The sequence below is a fragment of the Heptranchias perlo genome, chromosome 29 (assembly GCF_035084215.1).
Source record: "Heptranchias perlo isolate sHepPer1 chromosome 29, sHepPer1.hap1, whole genome shotgun sequence".
Taxonomy (NCBI): Eukaryota; Metazoa; Chordata; class Chondrichthyes; order Hexanchiformes; family Hexanchidae; genus Heptranchias; species Heptranchias perlo.
In genome coordinates, this window is record NC_090353.1 from 19,172,678 (window position 1) to 19,190,048 (window position 17,371).

At 42.4% G+C, this 17,371-nt stretch overlaps 1 protein-coding gene across 1 annotated transcript in view; it reads right to left on the bottom strand.

Annotated features, from left to right (window-relative positions):
* Window positions 1–17,371, bottom strand: part of myo1f (myosin IF) — a 116,438-nt gene that overhangs the window by 10,153 nt on the left and 88,914 nt on the right. Inside the window, exons 19-24 of the mRNA XM_067968234.1 lie at window positions 16,618–16,762; window positions 16,162–16,276; window positions 12,445–12,614; window positions 9,250–9,395; window positions 5,049–5,195; window positions 2,588–2,736 (exon numbers count right to left, since the gene is read on the bottom strand). Of these exons, the coding sequence (XP_067824335.1) occupies window positions 2,588–2,736; window positions 5,049–5,195; window positions 9,250–9,395; window positions 12,445–12,614; window positions 16,162–16,276; window positions 16,618–16,762 (872 nt within the window). The remainder of the gene's footprint in view (window positions 1–2,587; window positions 2,737–5,048; window positions 5,196–9,249; window positions 9,396–12,444; window positions 12,615–16,161; window positions 16,277–16,617; window positions 16,763–17,371) is intronic.

Below are 17,371 nucleotides of genomic sequence, written 5' to 3' on the forward strand. Positions count from 1 at the left end.
CTGCACCTGGCATTGTTACAGGAAATCTGCGTGCAGAGCCATCTGATACTCATATGCATGTAATTTACAATGCTGTGCCCTTTTCAGATGTGGCCATCAGAAAAGCCTTGCAGAAAATTTGGAGGCAGTGCAACTGAAGCACAGAAAGTGGGGAGAAGGATTAGAGACCAAATTTCCCGTTTTTCAGATGTTACTTGAGTGCTAATCTGTTCTTTTCCCCTATGGTATTGCTTGAGGGATGAATATTGGCCAGGTAATTAGGAGAATTCATCTTTGAATAGTTTTTCTCCTCATGACATCCCAAAGTGCTTCACTGCCAGTGGAGTATTTTTGAAATGTAATCACTGTTGAAATGTAGGGAAAACAGCAGCCAATTTGCGCAGAGTGAGGTAAGTATCCAGATAATCTGTTTTTAGTGATGTTGGTTGAGGGAAAAATGTGGCCAGGCCACTTCCCCTGCTCTCCTTTGAACATGCCATGGGATCTTTAATGTCCATCTGAGACAGCAGACAAGGCCTTGGTTTAAAAGTAGTACTGAGTACTACTGAGGGAGTGCTGCACTATTAGTGACGCTGTCTGTCATCTGAAAGACAGCATCACCAATAGTGCAGCACTCCTTCAGTACTGCACTGAAGTGTCAGCTTAGATTATTTGCTCAAGTCTCTGGAGTGGGTCTTGAACTCACAATGTTCTGATAGAGGTGAGAGTGCTATCATTGAGCTGAGATACCTAGAACCAAGGAGGTTAAGTGGAAATCTGATAGAGGTGTTCAAAATTATGACAGATTTTGATGAGGTATATTGGGAAAAACTATTTCTGCTGATCAGTGAGTCAGTAACTGAAGGTATAAATTTAAGATCACCAAAAGAACAAAGGGAGAGGTTAAGAGAATTTATTTTATGCAGAGAGTTGTTAGGACATGGAATTCCCTACCAGAAACGGTGAATCCATACTAGCTTTCAAAAAGGTAGTGGATAAATATTTGAAAATGTAAAATTTAATAGGGTATGGGGAAAGGGCAGGGGATGAGACTAGATGGATAGCACTTTCAGAGAACTGGCACGGGCACAATGGGTTGAATGGCTTCCCGTGCCATAAAATTCAATGATTCTTGGTGCTTTATTACAGGTGATTGGCTGAAAGCTTCCTTCTGCAGTTACCTGGAGACACAACTCAATTACTCATGATAACTGATTCGAAGCAGCTACATCAGCTGTGATGGGACAGCAAATGCAAATTAAAGCAGACTTTATGATGGACACAACTAGCCACTTTTAACCCTGTTCAAGCTTTGGGTGCGAAGTGTTGGACATGTTGGAGAGTTGAGAGTTAATAATCACAATGAACTATAATAACCACAATGAACTATAATAACCATAACTGGTTGATGGACCAGCAGGTTGCCTGGTAATGCAAGGAAAGATGAAACATGGAACATGAACAAAGGGACTCTATTCCACTACAGATGTCAACTGGAATGCAAGGGAGTGTTGCCTAGAGCAAACATCAACCATGAGTGATTAATGTAGAATCTATAGTCCATAGTATAGCCCAAATACAGAATGCTTTGAACTGGGTGTTCTTGATAAGTTAACAAGGGAGGTTGTAGGAGTTGTAATCTGAAGGTCTGTCTAACTATGAAAACATTATGGTGTGTTGCTTTTGTAGCAAGCAGCATGTGTTTAAAAAGGGGTTACAGTTTCAGAGCTAAGTAGGTAGCTGGAAAGAGCGAAACTGGATGCTACCCTTGTACTGTATAGATTGATCACCGGTGCTGTACAATAAAGTCTGTTCCGTACACTCAACTGTCTCGTGCTTACTCAAAGCGTGTTGCTGTGACCCAAGGAAGGAAGGAGGTTGACTAACACGAAGCAATGCCTCAGGTTTACTGTTCATGAATGAAAATCTCAGGCATAGAATTCCTTTACTGTTTCAAATACATGACCACTGAAGCACCCTGGGGTAACAACTGCACCTGCTGATCTTAATTTCCAAGGCATATAAACCATTGATACATGTTGCTTAGAATGTACCCAATGTAGCATTGTAGTGAACTATAGAACATTACAACTGGATGGGAAAAAGTAGAGGCAGATTTTCCTGTTCTCCCCCCTCAACCCTGCACCAGCTCTAGACAGGAGCAGTGGAACCAAAAAGATTTGCATGTTAAATGCAGCATGATGCAGTAAACAGACCAACAAACAACTGGCATTTGTTTAGAAAGCACTACGTAAGAGGTATATACCATACCAAAGTATTATCAAGTTTGGCAGCGCAATATCCATTTATTCACCATTTAGTATAAAACGCTATTGGTAGAATGATTATTCATGGCATAAACATACAAATTAAAAGATAGTTGACATGCTCTGATCCGTTGGCCTAGTGTACTCCCACATTTTAAGGACTCTGAATTTGAGAGCATTGCCACAAGCAATTTATCAGTTGTTTAATGCAACAGGTTCTACAGTCACTGGAACAGCTCTCTTTCTCTTATTCCATTGTTGACACTTTTGGAAACTGCACCACACACAGCAAATAGCTCATTTTAATGGTACATTATAAGGCATTATGCAGGACTACTTACTCGAGTTCTTGGGTAACCCATCTCCAATACTAATGTTAAGTGTCTTTCCTGTGGATTTAAGTACTATCACGTCCCCCTGGCCTCTGCTGAAGATCAGATTCCGAGTGCCACCACCTCCCCATCCTTCCTTCTTGATTTTGAATTGTATGCTATTAAAAACAGACAAAATAAAATGAGGCTCCATAATGGAAAAACAGCAGGCAATCTTTAATCATTCCTCAAAACTATCAATATTTAGAGTGACGAGTTTGCATCACTGATTAAACGCACATTTTACTATCTAAGAAAACACAACAGCCTTGAACTTCTGGCGTTTCGGTGGATGTAATTGCAGTGCAATGGAAGGGGAAGGGCAGGAATTTGGCTGAACAGTTGTATCCAAGATGTTTGGGACCTTGAGATGAGGCTGAGTAAGATCATCCCCACTTGGCACCTTTGACTGAAGATGTTTGCAAACACTTCAGCCTTATCTCTAATACCTGGAACAAATTTTAATCTTTTTCCTTTCACTTTATTATTATATGACAATATAAGGGTCAATTTTCCTAGCCCCCCTCTGTCTGGGCACTGAACAGAAGCCGTGTTACTGAAGTGCGCTGTCCAACTCCAGGAGGACTTTGTTTTCTTGTCCTAAAATGGGGTCCAAGACTCTGTTATCGTCTCTCATGGGAAACACAGTGTTCTGAAGCATGGAGAAGTCATCATTTTCAGATAGGAGTGCCTGGGTTGGCAGACACAGTGACATGGGTATCTGTGGGTAGGAACTATGGAACCTGACCTCCATGAGTTCGTCTACCTGATCCTCCTCGAGGATCAATGGGGCATCTGGGACCTTAGTGAACGACGAGACCAACAGTCTATCCCCTTAGCTAAAAAGATTTAAGGATTGAGAAAGAAACAGAGGAAGGATGGAGAAGGAGGGTGAATTCGAGTCAAATCAGATACAGAAAGAGAAATAAAGTAAATAATAATAATAATAATAAATAAAAATAAATTAATAATTTGAGATTTTTTTAAATCTCTAAGAAGAATTTACTACCTGTCGGAATGAGGATCAACAGTTTAAATTGTTCCCTTTCTGGGCTGGAGAAATCGATTGGTGTTACATTAGCAATTATCACATTGTTAAAAGGGTACTTAAGCTGTTAATTATGAACTTTCTGCAGCGAGTTTCATGGGCAATTAATGTGCAAATCCAGCAAGCTCATAAAAATAAAGGGGAGGCTTAGGGCGAGGTGCCATTTGTGCGAGGTAAACAGCAGAGTGGTGTAAATCGACCAGCACGTTCTGGAGATTTGTAACTCATGACGTTTCTCTTCTTCCCCTGAACTTGCTGGCTGATTTGTGCCTTAATAACGGTGTGTGTCATGAAATCGCCGTTATTTTTACAGGAAGATTTGGCCCATTATTTTCTGAAAGAAATCTATCTAATTTGAATTTGAATGAATCCAACTATCTGCTTCTATCATCTCCCTAGGCTAGCCTGTTCCTTAGATTTACCACTCACTCACTGAAATTATGTTTCCACAGATTAGTTTTGAATTTACCCCCATTTGACCCATTCATGAAGTTATCTACGTGGAATAAGCCTGACTGACTCATGCACTAGACCTGGTGAAATCCTATGAGTACATTTTCTGTTTTTATTTAGATTACCAGCAATTACACTTTTCTCATTGTCTTTTATTAAAAATAAAGATTTGTGTTCACTGCTTTAACTGTGCTGACAGGAATATAAAACTCACCCATTACTATAATGATTCTCTGATGGTACATTTGTTTATGGCCCTACAGTGTTATGACTGTAGTTATTTACTTCCTGTATTTTTATTTGCCTAATATTTGCTACTTGTAGGGTGGGACGAAGCTCGTGTGGAGCATAAAAAACCGGCATACGCCAATTGGGCCGAATGGTCTGTTTCTGTGCTGTAATTTCTATGTAATTCTATGTAGTTCTATAAAACTGCAGAAGACAAGCAATGAAACACAGAACTCAAGTTGATTCTGTGCCACTGTCATGGACTTGATAATATACAGGTACAGAGCACCGATGGCAAAGGTGCAGGAACTTCTCCTTATGGGGGCTATAGAATGTCACTGGTGAAGACATTGTTATTCCTCTTAATAGAGACTGCCGAGTGCCACTGGCAGAGACATGGGAACTCCTCCTATCAGAGGCCTACAGAGTGCCAATGGTGCACATTTAGGAGCAGGTCTTGATTAGTTCAGCGTGGGATGATGCTGCATGACAGATGGGGAAGGGAGAGAAAATATTAAAATGATGAGGCATGTATTAAACTATTCGACTTGAACAACTGTAGCAATAAAAGTCTAGAAATTATTGTTGTGTGATATTCATTATCATAGGTGAAAAATTAATATCAGATCCTGTTATCACAAACATGCTCAAATGTTTCATTACAAGACCAAAAAAGGAAAAACAAACAAGGTGCTTTCTTACGAGTCAGCAAAATTGAGCTTTAATTTCTGACGTGATAGCTCTTCAATTCGTTTGCACAGAAGACTAATGAGCTCTGTCTTAAAAATGGACTCCAGGAGGCTGTCATACTCTGGTTCATGCAGGACAACAAAATCATCTTGCCTGGTGCTAAAATAAACCAGAAAACAAACATCATATCATGTATAATCTCTCTAAGTTGCACCAGTGGCTTCTTTCGACAGGTACATGTGATAGTAGATCTGAAACAGTCAATCTAAAATAACAATTAACGATTGATAAGTATTAGAAACAATAGCAATCCAACCTAAATAGATGAGTTGAGAGCTTCATCATTTCTGAGCTGTCTAGGCCCCTAAAGCTGAAGTTTGTTTTGGTCCATCTAAATTCAGTGTGGATACAAGACCATAGTGCAAAACTGTTCTTAGATTTGGTACAACTGCAAGGATTCGTTAATCTGATTCAGGAGTTACAGGATCAAATTGTGCAGTCTGTGCACTGGTGCAAAGGGATTGGTTCACAGTCTGGACTTAGACCCATTGTCAAAGTTCTGTGAAAGGAGCTCTGCATTACCTCCGAGCCATGGTGTACCTGAACCAGACTGTCATAGGGTAGAAAGTAATCAGCAACATCATCACTCAGCTTGAAGAACAATTAAAAAAATAAACAAACATTGCATAGACTTTGATACTTATATCAAGTTAATTTAAAGGAGGAAGTCAATTCTTTTATATTTTAAAATATCTTCCAGGAGATAAATACTAGTTATGCATAGCGTTACTCATTTAACTGACTTTCTTCTTAGCCGCCATGACATTCCTAATAATTTTATCAAGACATAGGGGGGTTGGTTTTCTTGGGAGCCCTGAATCTGGGTGCCGGACAGATGCAGTACATCTGGATTTGGTGGTCCAGATCATGTTGTACCCATGGTGTAGGCCCAGTCAGGGTCTTGTCCCAGGAATGGGGGCTGGAAACAGCAGTGCAGGTGTAAGTCTGAGAGGCCTTCAGCTGTGGGAGGCCAGGAACTTCTAGTCCTTCCTGTTCAGCCCCACACACAAAGGCAAACCACTTAGGTGAGGTAACAGAGAGCTGCAGGCACCTATATGACTGCATCCCAGTCAAAGTCAGTGCCTTCAGAAAGGGGAGAGAAAGCTGAGCCCCAGTCACAGTCAGTGCCTTCAGAAAGGGGAGAGGGAGCTGTACCCCAGTCACAGTCAGTGCCTTCAGAAAGGGGAGAGGGAGCTGTACCCCAGTCACAGACAGTGCCTTCAGAAAGGGGAGAGGAAGCTGTACCCCAGTCACAGTCAGTGCCTTCAGAAAGGGGAGAGGAAGCTGTACCCCAGTCACAGACAGTGCCTTCAGAAAGGGGAGAGGAAGCTGTACCCCAGTCACAGACAGTGCCTTCAGAAAGGGGAGAGGGAGCTGTACCCTAGACACAGACAGTGCCTTCAGAAAGGGGAGAGGAAGCTGTACCCTAGTCACAGACAGTGCCTTCAGAAAGGGGAGAGGAAGCTGTACCCCAGTCACAGACAGTGCCTTCAGAAAGGGGAGAGGAAGCTGTACCCTAGACACAGTCAGTGCCTTCAGAAAGGGGAGAGGAAGCTGTACCCCAGTCACAGACAGTGCCTTCAGAAAGGGGAGAGGAAGCTGTACCCTAGACACAGTCAGTGCCTTCAGAAAGGGGAGAGGAAGCTGTACCCTAGACACAGTCAGTGCCTTCAGAAAGGGGAGAGGGAGCTGTACCCTAGTCACAGTCAGTGCCTTCAGAAAGGGGAGAGGGAGCTGAGCCCCAGTCACAGTCAGTGCCTTCAGAAAGGGGAGAGGGAGCTGAGCCCCAGTCACAGTCAGTGCCTTCAGAGAGGGGAGAGGAAGCTGTACCCTAGACACAGACAGTGCCTTCAGAGAGGGGAGAGGAAGCTGTACCCTAGACACAGTCAGTGCCTTCAGAAAGGGGAGAGGAAGCTGTACCCTAGTCACAGACAGTGCCTTCAGAAAGGGGAGAGGGAGCTGTACCCTAGTCACAGTCAGTGCCTTCAGAAAGGGGAGAGGGAGCTGAGCCCCAGTCACAGTCAGTGCCTTCAGAGAGGGGAGAGGAAGCTGTACCCTAGACACAGACAGTGCCTTCAGAGAGGGGAGAGGAAGCTGTACCCTAGACACAGACAGTGCCTTCAGAAAGGGGAGAGGGAGCTGTACCCTAGTCACAGTCAGTGCCTTCAGAAAGGGGAGAGGGAGCTGAGCCCCAGTCACAGTCAGTGCCTTCAGAGAGGGGAGAGGAAGCTGTACCCTAGTCACAGACAGTGCCTTCAGAAAGGGGAGAGGAAGCTGTACCCCAGTCACAGACAGTGCCTTCAGAGAGGGGAGAGGAAGCTGTACCCTAGACACAGACAGTGCCTTCAGAAAGGGGAGAGGGAGCTGTACCCCAGTCACAGACAGTGCCTTCAGAAAGGGGAGAGGGAGCTGTACCCTAGACACAGTCAGTGCCTTCAGAGAGGGGAGAGGAAAGATGGAAATTGAAAATAACAGTAGACTATAAAAAAATGTAATTTCTAATCTTTTCAAATGGCACCAATGAGCTGTACATAATGCTGTTTTCACAGTTCATCTCTGTGGTTTCACAATGTACAATATTCACACATTTTGAATGTAAGGAGGAGGCCTTTCTTATAACTGATTTTCATTTCCATTAAAGCCGGGAGAGATGTATTAAGGGCAGCTGATTCAATATCACCCGTTTTACACTATTGCCCAAAGTTAAAATCACCCCCCATGTGTGTTAGGTGGAGTGAGGGACTTTTTAGCTCTTGAAATCGCACTTGCAACGTGGGCACTCCTAGCATATTGCTTTTGGGAATGGAGGAAAGCAATTTTCGTTTCAAGATATTGATGTACTTTTACACCAAGGACAACAAGAGGTTGCAGGTGTGCTTTAGTATTATGAGCCTAGAAGTTACTGTTGATATTAGCAAAGGTTTAATGTAATCATATTGATTTCTTTGTCTGCTATTTTAAAACAAACTGATTAGTGCCTGTGTTAAAGTAGCAGACACAGGGGTATTATACAAATACTTTAAATATTCATCTGCTAATATCAACAGCAGTAATATCCAGGCTAGGAGTGAGCCTTTGGTTTAGTGGTAGCATTCCTGCCCCTGAGTTAGAAGGTAAAGGGTTCAAGCCCCACTACAGACAGCCCAACGTGTGGAGACTAAATTATGGTCTCCAAATACTAGGTTGACATCCAGCATCCAGACAGAGTGACCACTGTCTCAGTGCTAGTATTCCTGCCTCTGAGTCAGAAGGGTTGGGATTGGGCCCCACTCCAAACAGCTCTGGCAAGCAGAGACCAGAACAATAGATTGTACATCCATAGAGTCATAGAGTCATACAGCACGGATAGAGGCCCTTCGGCCCATCGTGTCCGCGCCGGCCATCAGCCCTGTCTACTCTAATCCCATATTCCAGCATTTGGTCCGTAGCCTTGTATGCTATGGCATTTCAAGTGCTCATCCAAATGCTTCTTGAATGTTGTGAGGGTTCCTGCCTCCACAACCCTTTCAGGCAGTGAGTTCCAGACTCCAACCACCCTCTGGGTGAAAAAGTTCTTTCTCAAATCCCCTCTAAACCTCCAGCCTTTTACCTTGAATCGATGTCCCCTTGTTATAGAACCCTCAATGAAGGGAAAAAGCTCCTTAGTATCCATCCTATCTATGCCCCTCATAATTTTGTACACCTCAATCATGTCCCCCCTCAGCCTCCTCTGCTCCAAGGAAAACAAACCCAATCTTCCCAGTCTCTCTTCATAGCTGAAGCGCTCCAGCCCTGGTAACATCCTGGTGAATCTCCTCTGCACCCTCTTCAAAGCGATCACATCCAGTGGAGGTACTTTTGTCTGATGGGTGTGGGTGGCCTGCCTCATTATAAAGGGTAGGTGGGGCTCTTTACCCATAGTTACAGCCCACTTAGGACAAGGTACTCTGAAGATAAAAGCCATGAGGAGGGCGACAGGAAATCACCTCAGCTATTCTTCCCCAATAAGTGGCTCAAGAATCTCATGCAAGAGACTTGACGATCCTGCCCTTGGGCAGATCATAACAAACAGACAGACAGACTGACAGAATATCCAGGCTATGCTTTCTGGGGTATTTGATGGAGTTTTTAGATAGGAAGGCAAATAGGTAACCACAAAACAAGATTACTGTACCTCATAGAAACAGCAGTAATGTTCTGAATTTCAATCTTTCTTTTTAGGATCTCCTTGATTTGACCCTTTTCAGGCCCCTTCTTAACCTTTTCTCGACCAATTAGATAAATGTACTTTGGGGTTAGTATAAGGTCACGCTTTATACCCTGAAAAATAGGATATGATGTAAGAATCATTATTTAATACCAAAAAAGTTATGGTGAATAATGTGGTGATATAACAAGTAGTTGTGCGGATACAATACACAGGACCTGCATCAGTGCTAGTACAAACAGTACTACACCGCTGTCAGCTGTTCTATTGCTGTCAGTCAATTAGGTCTCACATAAACATTGAATATGATTCACTGCAACAACAACAACAACAACAACAACAAACACCGTGCATTTATATAGTGGCTTTAATGTAGTAATATATCGCAAGTGCTTCACAGGAGTGATACTCAAACAAAATTTGACACCGAGCCACATAAGGAGATATTAGGACAGGTAACCAAAAACTTAGTCAAAAGGGTAGGTTTTAAGGAGTGTCTTAAAGGAGGAGAGAGAGGCGGAGAGGTTTAGGGAGGGAATTCCAGAGCTTAGCGCCTACGCAGCTGGAGGCACGACCGCCACTGATGAAGCGATTAAAATCGGGGATGTGCAAAAGGCAAGAATTGGAGGAGCGCAGAGATCTTGGAGGGTTGTAGGGCTGGAAGGGGTTATAGAGATAGGGAAGGGCGAGGCCATGGAGGGATTTGAAAACAAGGATGAGAATTTTTAAATTGAGACGTTTCTAGACCGGAAGCTAATGTAGGTTAGCAAGCACAGGGGTAATGGGTAAAAGGGACTTAGTGCAGAGTTTTGGATGAGTTCAAGTATATGGAAGGTGGAAGATGGGAGGCTGGCCAGGAGAGCATTGGAATAGTCAAGTCTAGAGGTAACAAAGGCATGGATGAGGGTCTCATCAGCAGATGAGCTGAAGCAGGGGCGGAGATGGGCGATGTTAGGGAGGTGGAAGTAGGCGGTCTTGGTGATGGAGCAGATATGTGGTCAGAAGCTCATCTCGGGGACAAATAGGACGCCAAGGTTGCAAATGGTCTGGTTCAGCCTCAGACAGTGGCTCCATTGGAGAGGGATGGAGTTTATTCAATGGGATTCTTAAAAGTTTCAGGCAACTAAAGTTAAATTATTATTGATGGGATTAGTAGACAAACGTTTAACATATTTGTGTAAGATTCTTTTGTCTGCTATTTCAACACTGGCATTGTTCTATTTACTTTAAATGGGTTAATTTTTCTGCTACTCCAGCATGCGTTACGGCTTTCAAAGGAAGGAAGCAAGTTAGAAAGAAAGAAGAAAGAAAAAGAGATCTTCTCTTCAAGGGTGCTATTGCCACATTGAACTAGACTTCGGAGGGCTAATTTTCCTGTTCCTCGCTCCCGAGGAACGCTCAGTTCCCCGAGCACAAGGGTCAGGACAAAGGGCTGCAGACTGGTTTTGCCAGATTTATGCCTTTTTTATGTTGCCCCAAGATTTCCAGGATTTTCAAGGAGGGATGGGGTAGAGGTTAGCCTTAGCTTGCAGTAGGTGCAATGTAAATGAGATGGAGGTAGGGAGTTCCCAGTCTCCAACCTCATTTCCCTATATGAGCTTGTGAGTACTTAGCATGAAGAACACGGTGCTGTGGCCTGTCCGTGATGCCCAGCCAATTGGAACTTCTTTGTGAACATACCAAAGACTTAAATTGAAAATGCCTTTTCAGTTTTAATCCCCTCTTCCCAGAATGTTTCAGTCCAATTGGGAGTTCTGACTGCTAATTTCCATTGGCATGTGATGGGTAGAGAGTGAATAAGGAGCATCCAGTGGTGGTCCCAGCAGGGGCTAGGGGGGGGTTGCAGGGGGAGGAAAATGTAGGTCAGTGGTGAAGCAGCACTAGGCCTCACCGCCTGAATTTTCCATCATTCTTCCCCACAATCCCTCCCCAGTTTCAGGTGGAATCATCAATGTGGCTCTAACCTGATAAGTTGCAAACAATCCTTCCACCCTCTAAGGCTATCAGAATTGAAATCCTCCAGCTCCCATGTCAAATACTTAACAAAATTAGTGTGGTATGAATAGAGAAGTGCATAACATTTTCCATAAAATAACATTTTCCATAACTCATTCTCTTATGTATGGCTGCAATTTTCCTCCCTGTTCCCATCTAGGTGCAGGTGAGGTAGAGTGCCTGACTTGAGCTGAAATCTGGCTATATTTGTAGGTGCAGGTCATTTAAATCAGCTCAGGTGCAAGCCTGCCTCTAGGCAGGGCCTTGTGCCTGTAAATGGGGACAGAAATCAAGTTGCTACTGCAGGCCTGAGAGATAATAGCTGTCAGTTTCAGGGTCTTCTGGCTGCTCTCCAAGAACAGCAGCCAGAGGGCCTCCAGCACCTATCCTTCTCCTACCAGCCCGATAGAGGGAAATCACTTACCTTTTGGCTGGACTCCTAATTTCAACTAGATCCTCCAATCTCAGTAGGATTGAGCACAAGGTCAAAAGGCCTGCTTCTTCTGGCTCCTACTCCACATGGGCACCCATTTGGCAATCCAACAGGAAAATAAGACCAGAAGCCCCATTAGGCAGCCATTTACATGGCTGCCTCGTGCTCGTGCCTGTTCCAGGTGCAAGCATTTTGTCCCTGCCCCGCAGGGGATATCCTGTGCAATGTCGAGGAGGCAGAGACTCAGCATCATTGTTCTATGCCCATTTTTCCTCTGCTTTGAGCATTCCCCAGGCACAAAGCAGGGAAAAGTCTGCCCCTATGCACACAGTCTTAATATTGCAAGATAGTAACACATCCCGGACTTGACCTGATGTCATAAACTACAAGAGTGAAGTTCGAGATACTCTTTTAGATAACCCAGGTCAGCAATCATATGACTCCTTTGTACTAAACATTAGTTATTAAAAACATGCCTAATCCCTAATGACATCACATAACAACAAATGAAGAGAATGTTCATTGAAGCTCAACATTTTTACTATCATGAAACAATTTTCTGAATCATAGTGTGGCAATACCATTACAATGAAGAACAATCTGGTCTATCAGTATGGAGGGATGTGGAGAGGTAAGTGAAAACAAGGAGAGAAAAAGACTAAGCAGAAGAAAAATGGAACACAAAGTGACCTTTCTCCTCTCCATTATTTAAAAATATGATTATCAACCATTACCTTAAATCTTCTGTCAAACTTAGTGACAGAGTCTGCAAAATCTATCCTTTCCCGCTTCCCAAGAAATTGTCGCAGCTCTGGTTTGTCTTCAATGCCAAGATAGTCACCAACAAAGTTTCGGTTAATACTGTTCCTTCTTCTTTCTTTGAAGTTGTAAAGTATGCTGGAGGCTGGAGTAAACAACCAAAAATAAGGTTTACGGGAATTTTACAAAAATTACAAACAAGCATAAAGACACTATTGTAACTGGAAAGGGATGATGTAGTTGAGGGGTCAAAGACAGAATCTATTTGGTTAGAATTAAGGAACAATAGAGGAGCTTTTATGCTACTGGTTGTATACTATAGGCCACCAAATATGGAAGAAGATAGAGGAGCAAATTTTCAGGCAAATTACAGAAAGATGCAAGAACTATGGAGTAGTGATAATGAGAGACTTCAATTATCCCAATACAGATTGGGGCAGTAACAGTGTAAAGGGCAAAGAGAGGGAGGCCTTTCTGGAACAGTGTATTTCCAGCCCAACCTGAAAGGAATCAGTGCTGGATCTAGTTCTGGGGAATGAAATGGGGCAGGTGGAGCATGTTTCAGTCGGGGAGCATTTGGGGAACAGTGATCATAATATCATTAGGTTTAGAATAGTTATGGAAAAGGACAAGGAACAATCAAATGTGAAAATGCTTAACTGGAGGAGGCCAAATTTCAGTGAGTTAAAAAGGAATCTTGTGTAGGTGGATTGGAATCAAACATTGGTAGGCAAAACAGTAATTCAACAATGGGAGGCCTTCAAGCATGAGTTGGTTCAGGTACAAAGTAGACACATCCCTACGAGGGGGAAAGGAAGGGCAACCAAAGCTAGAGCTCCTTGGATGACTAAAGATATAGAGATTAAAATCAAACAGAAAAAGGAGGTTTATGATGAATGTAAGGTTCACAATACAGTAGAGAACCAGGCTGAATACAGGAAGTACAGAGGAGATCCAAAAAAGGGAATGAGAGGCAAAGACAGACTATGAGAATAGATTAGCAGCTCACATAAAAGGGAACCCAAAAGTATTTTATAAACATATAAATAGTAAAAGGCTAGTCAAAAGAAGGGTGGAACCGATTAGGGACAAAAAAGGAGATCTTCTGTGGAGGCAGAGGGCATGGCTGAGCTACCAAATGAATACTTCACATCCGTTTTTACTAGAGAAGAGGATGCTGCCATTGTAGCAGTAAAGGAGGAAGTAATAGCGATACTGGATAGGATAAAAATAAAGTGGAGGTAGTTAAAAGATTGGCAGTACTCAAAGTAGAAAAGTCACTAAATCCAGATGGGATGCATTCTAGGTTACTGAGGGAAGTAAGGGTTGCTCCCTCACTGAATCATGCTCCACCTGCCCCACTTCATTCCCCAGAACTATATCCAGCACTATTTCCTTCCTGGTAGGGCTGGCAACACACTGTTCCAGTAAGTTCACTTGAACACATTTCAGGAATTCCTCCCCCTCTTTACCCTTTACACTGTTACTGTCCCAGTCTCGATTGGGATAATTGAGGTCTCTATTTATCACTACTCTATAGTTCTTGCATCTTTGTGTAATTTGCCTAAGGGAAATTGTGGGGGCTCTGGTCACAATCTTCCAATCCTCCTTAGATATGGGGATGGTGCCAAGGGACTGGATGATTGCAAATATTTCACCCCTGTTCAAAAAAGGGGAGAGGGATAAACCTGGCAATTATAGGCCAGTCAGCCTAAAGTCGAAGGTAGGAAAACTTTTAGAGACAATAATCCAGGAAAAAATTAATTGGCACTTGGAAAATGGGCTGATAAATGAAAGTCAGCACAGATCTGTTAAAGGAAAATCATGTTGGACTAACTTGATTGAGTTCTTTGATGAAGTAATGGAAAGGGTTGATGAGGGTAGTGCAGTTGATGTTGTGTAAATGGACTTTCAAAAGGCATTTGATAAAGTACCAGATAATAGACTTGTTAGCAAAATTAAAGTCCATGAGATTAAAGGGACAGTGGCAGCGTGGATACAAAATTGGCTAGGGGATAGAAAGCAGGGAGTAGTGGTGAATGGTTGTTTTTCAGACTGAAGGGAAGTATACAGTAGTGTTCCCCAGGGGTCAGTATTAGGACCACTGCTCTTTTTGATATATATTAATGACCTGGACTTGGGTATAGAGGGTATAATTTCAAAGTTTGCTGATGACACGAAACTTGGAAATGTAGTAAACCACGTGGAGGATAGCAACAGACTTCAGGAGAACATAGACAGACTGGTGACATGCGCAGACACACGGCAGATGAAATTTAATGCACAGAAGTGTGAAGTGATGCATTTTGGTAGGAAGAACGAGGAGAGGCAATATAAATTAAATGGTACAATTTTAAAGGGGGTGCAGGAACAGCGAGGCCTGGGGGTATACATACACAAATGTTTGAAGGTGGCAGGACAAGTTGAGAAGGCTGTTAAAAAAGCATATGGCATCCTGGGCTTTATTAATAGAAGCATAGAGTACGAAAGCGAGGAAGCTATGCTAAAATTTCATAAAACACTGGATAGGCCTCAGGTGGAGTATTGTGGCCAATTCTGGACACCGCACTTTAGGAAGGATGTCAAGGCCTTAGAGAGGATGCAGGAGAGATTTACTAGAATGGTACCAGGGATGAGGGACTTCAGTTATGTGAAGAGACTGGAGAAGCTGGGGTTGTTCTCCTTAGAACAAAGAAGTTTAAGGGGAGATTTGATAGAGGTGTTCAAGATCATGACCGATTTTGATAGAGTAAACAAGGAGAAATTGTTTCCAGTGGCAGAAGGGTCGGTAATCAGATGACACAGATTTAAGGTGATCGGCAAAAGAGCTAGAGGCAACATGAGGAAACATTTTTTTATGCAGTGAGCTGTAATGATCTGGAATGCACTCCCTGCAAGGGTAGTGGAAGCAGAATCAATAGTAATTTTTGAAAGGGGATCAGATTTTGAAAGGGAAAAAATTTACATGGCCATGGGGAAAGAGCAAGGTAATGGGACTAATTGGATAGTTCTTTCAAAGAGCCAGCACAGGCACGATGGGTTGAATGGCCTCCTCCTGTGCTTTACCTACTATGATACTATGATACAGGGACCTCATATCAGTAAAAGGCCTCTGTCCTTTTCCATTAATGTCAATAATTTGTATATATGCACACGAGGAATAATATTGAAGTACCTTGATGATAACAAATTAGAGGGTGTAGCAAAGCGTGAGGAAGAACGAGGGGATTGCAGGAGGACAAAGACAGGTTGGTAGAGTGATCAGATGCAGTTTAATGCAGTATTATATTTTGGAAAAAAGAACCGTGAAAGGATGTATAGCTTAGAAGTCAGGAGTTTACAATAGATGAATGTTGGGATTTTTGCCAAACATGATATCGGGAGGGCCAGCAGCAGCTCACAGCATTAATGTGGAGGCAGGAAGAGCATTCCTGCTCCTCCTGGCTCCACATCGAGGTAAGTATAAAAAACTTACCTGACAGCTTCTTCTGTGGCCTTCGGTGGTCCCATTAAGGACCACTGTAGATCTGGACAAACTAGTCAAATCTTGCACAAATTTTGATAAGTTTAAAATAGTTTTAAGTTTGATTTAACTGGATCAATTTACCAACACTAGGCAAGTTTCCTCATCCGTGTATATCTTACTTACATATTTTTTATAGTGACTATTAATTCCACTATCAATGTTTTACCTTCTTCTCTCATCTGTTCATACTTTCTTCGTGCAATGTACTTCCTCCATGCTTTTTGAATGGTTCGTGCAAATCGATCAAACTTTCGTTCTCTCATTTCCTCCAAAAGGAAAAGCTGGAATTTCAAAATATTGGGTGATTAAAAACACGAATGAATGAAGAAAACCACTGATAGAACAGAACGCAAAAATAAAATGTTAAAACAAACACTGATATCACACAATACTTAAAAGCATTCATAATCATAATTAGGTATTTACTGCTAAAAACATCATAATGCTCATTAGTCAACATCTCAGTAAACTCAGCAAAGGGACCTTCCTGGTCTGTATAGTGAACTGGCAAATCATGCAGTCAACTATCCATTGAGTCATCGACAAAGCTTTGGCTGTGTTTCACAAACGAATCTAGTTTTGGATACCAAGGCCTAACTGTTAAAAGAAAATGCAAACTTACAGATTCTGGGTTCTTTACAAATATTTTGGTTTTCCCCATCTGGAACTGGTCAGCATCTATATTGACAGAACGAAGCAAATGCTGAACCCCTTGGCGTTCGTCACCATGCCACCGTGGCCAGGTTTCTTGTGTAAGGATAGCGTATCTTTAAACAAGGACAAATCCCAGAGAGCAGGTATTTTAGTCAATTGAGCAGATGCTCCACATTTATCTGCATCTTATAAAAATCTTACATCTGCATACACTTCCTGTCTACAAGACCTACTTCTTGTTGTCATTCATATTTTGTCTGTCACATTTTTGTGTCAACTTGTTCTATTATAAACTTCTATGTCCACACTTAAAATGGAAAAGTCCTATGTCACAAGGTTATCACTATGCAATTACAGGCTCTGGCCACTAGTTGATGATGTAAGTTTTTCATCACAAATCACTCAAAGCGCTTTCTGATCATTTTCATCCACCATTTTTTCTCAGTAACTGAAACTTCTAATGTCCAAGGTAAAGGCTTAATCAAAAATATATATATTTCACAATAACATGATTAAACTTATCCATTGAATTGTCTTTTTTGTCTTTTAATGACTTTATTAAGCTATTGCCTGAAGACCTCAGCCTCTCACAAAATTTTAAGATTGGACTTAATGTTTTGCCCAGTCTGTAACACTGTTACCTGACCAGACTGCGATACACTATCACCTGTTTTTCACCCAGGGATAAAGTTAAAATTACCCCCACAAGCTTAGCTCCTGAT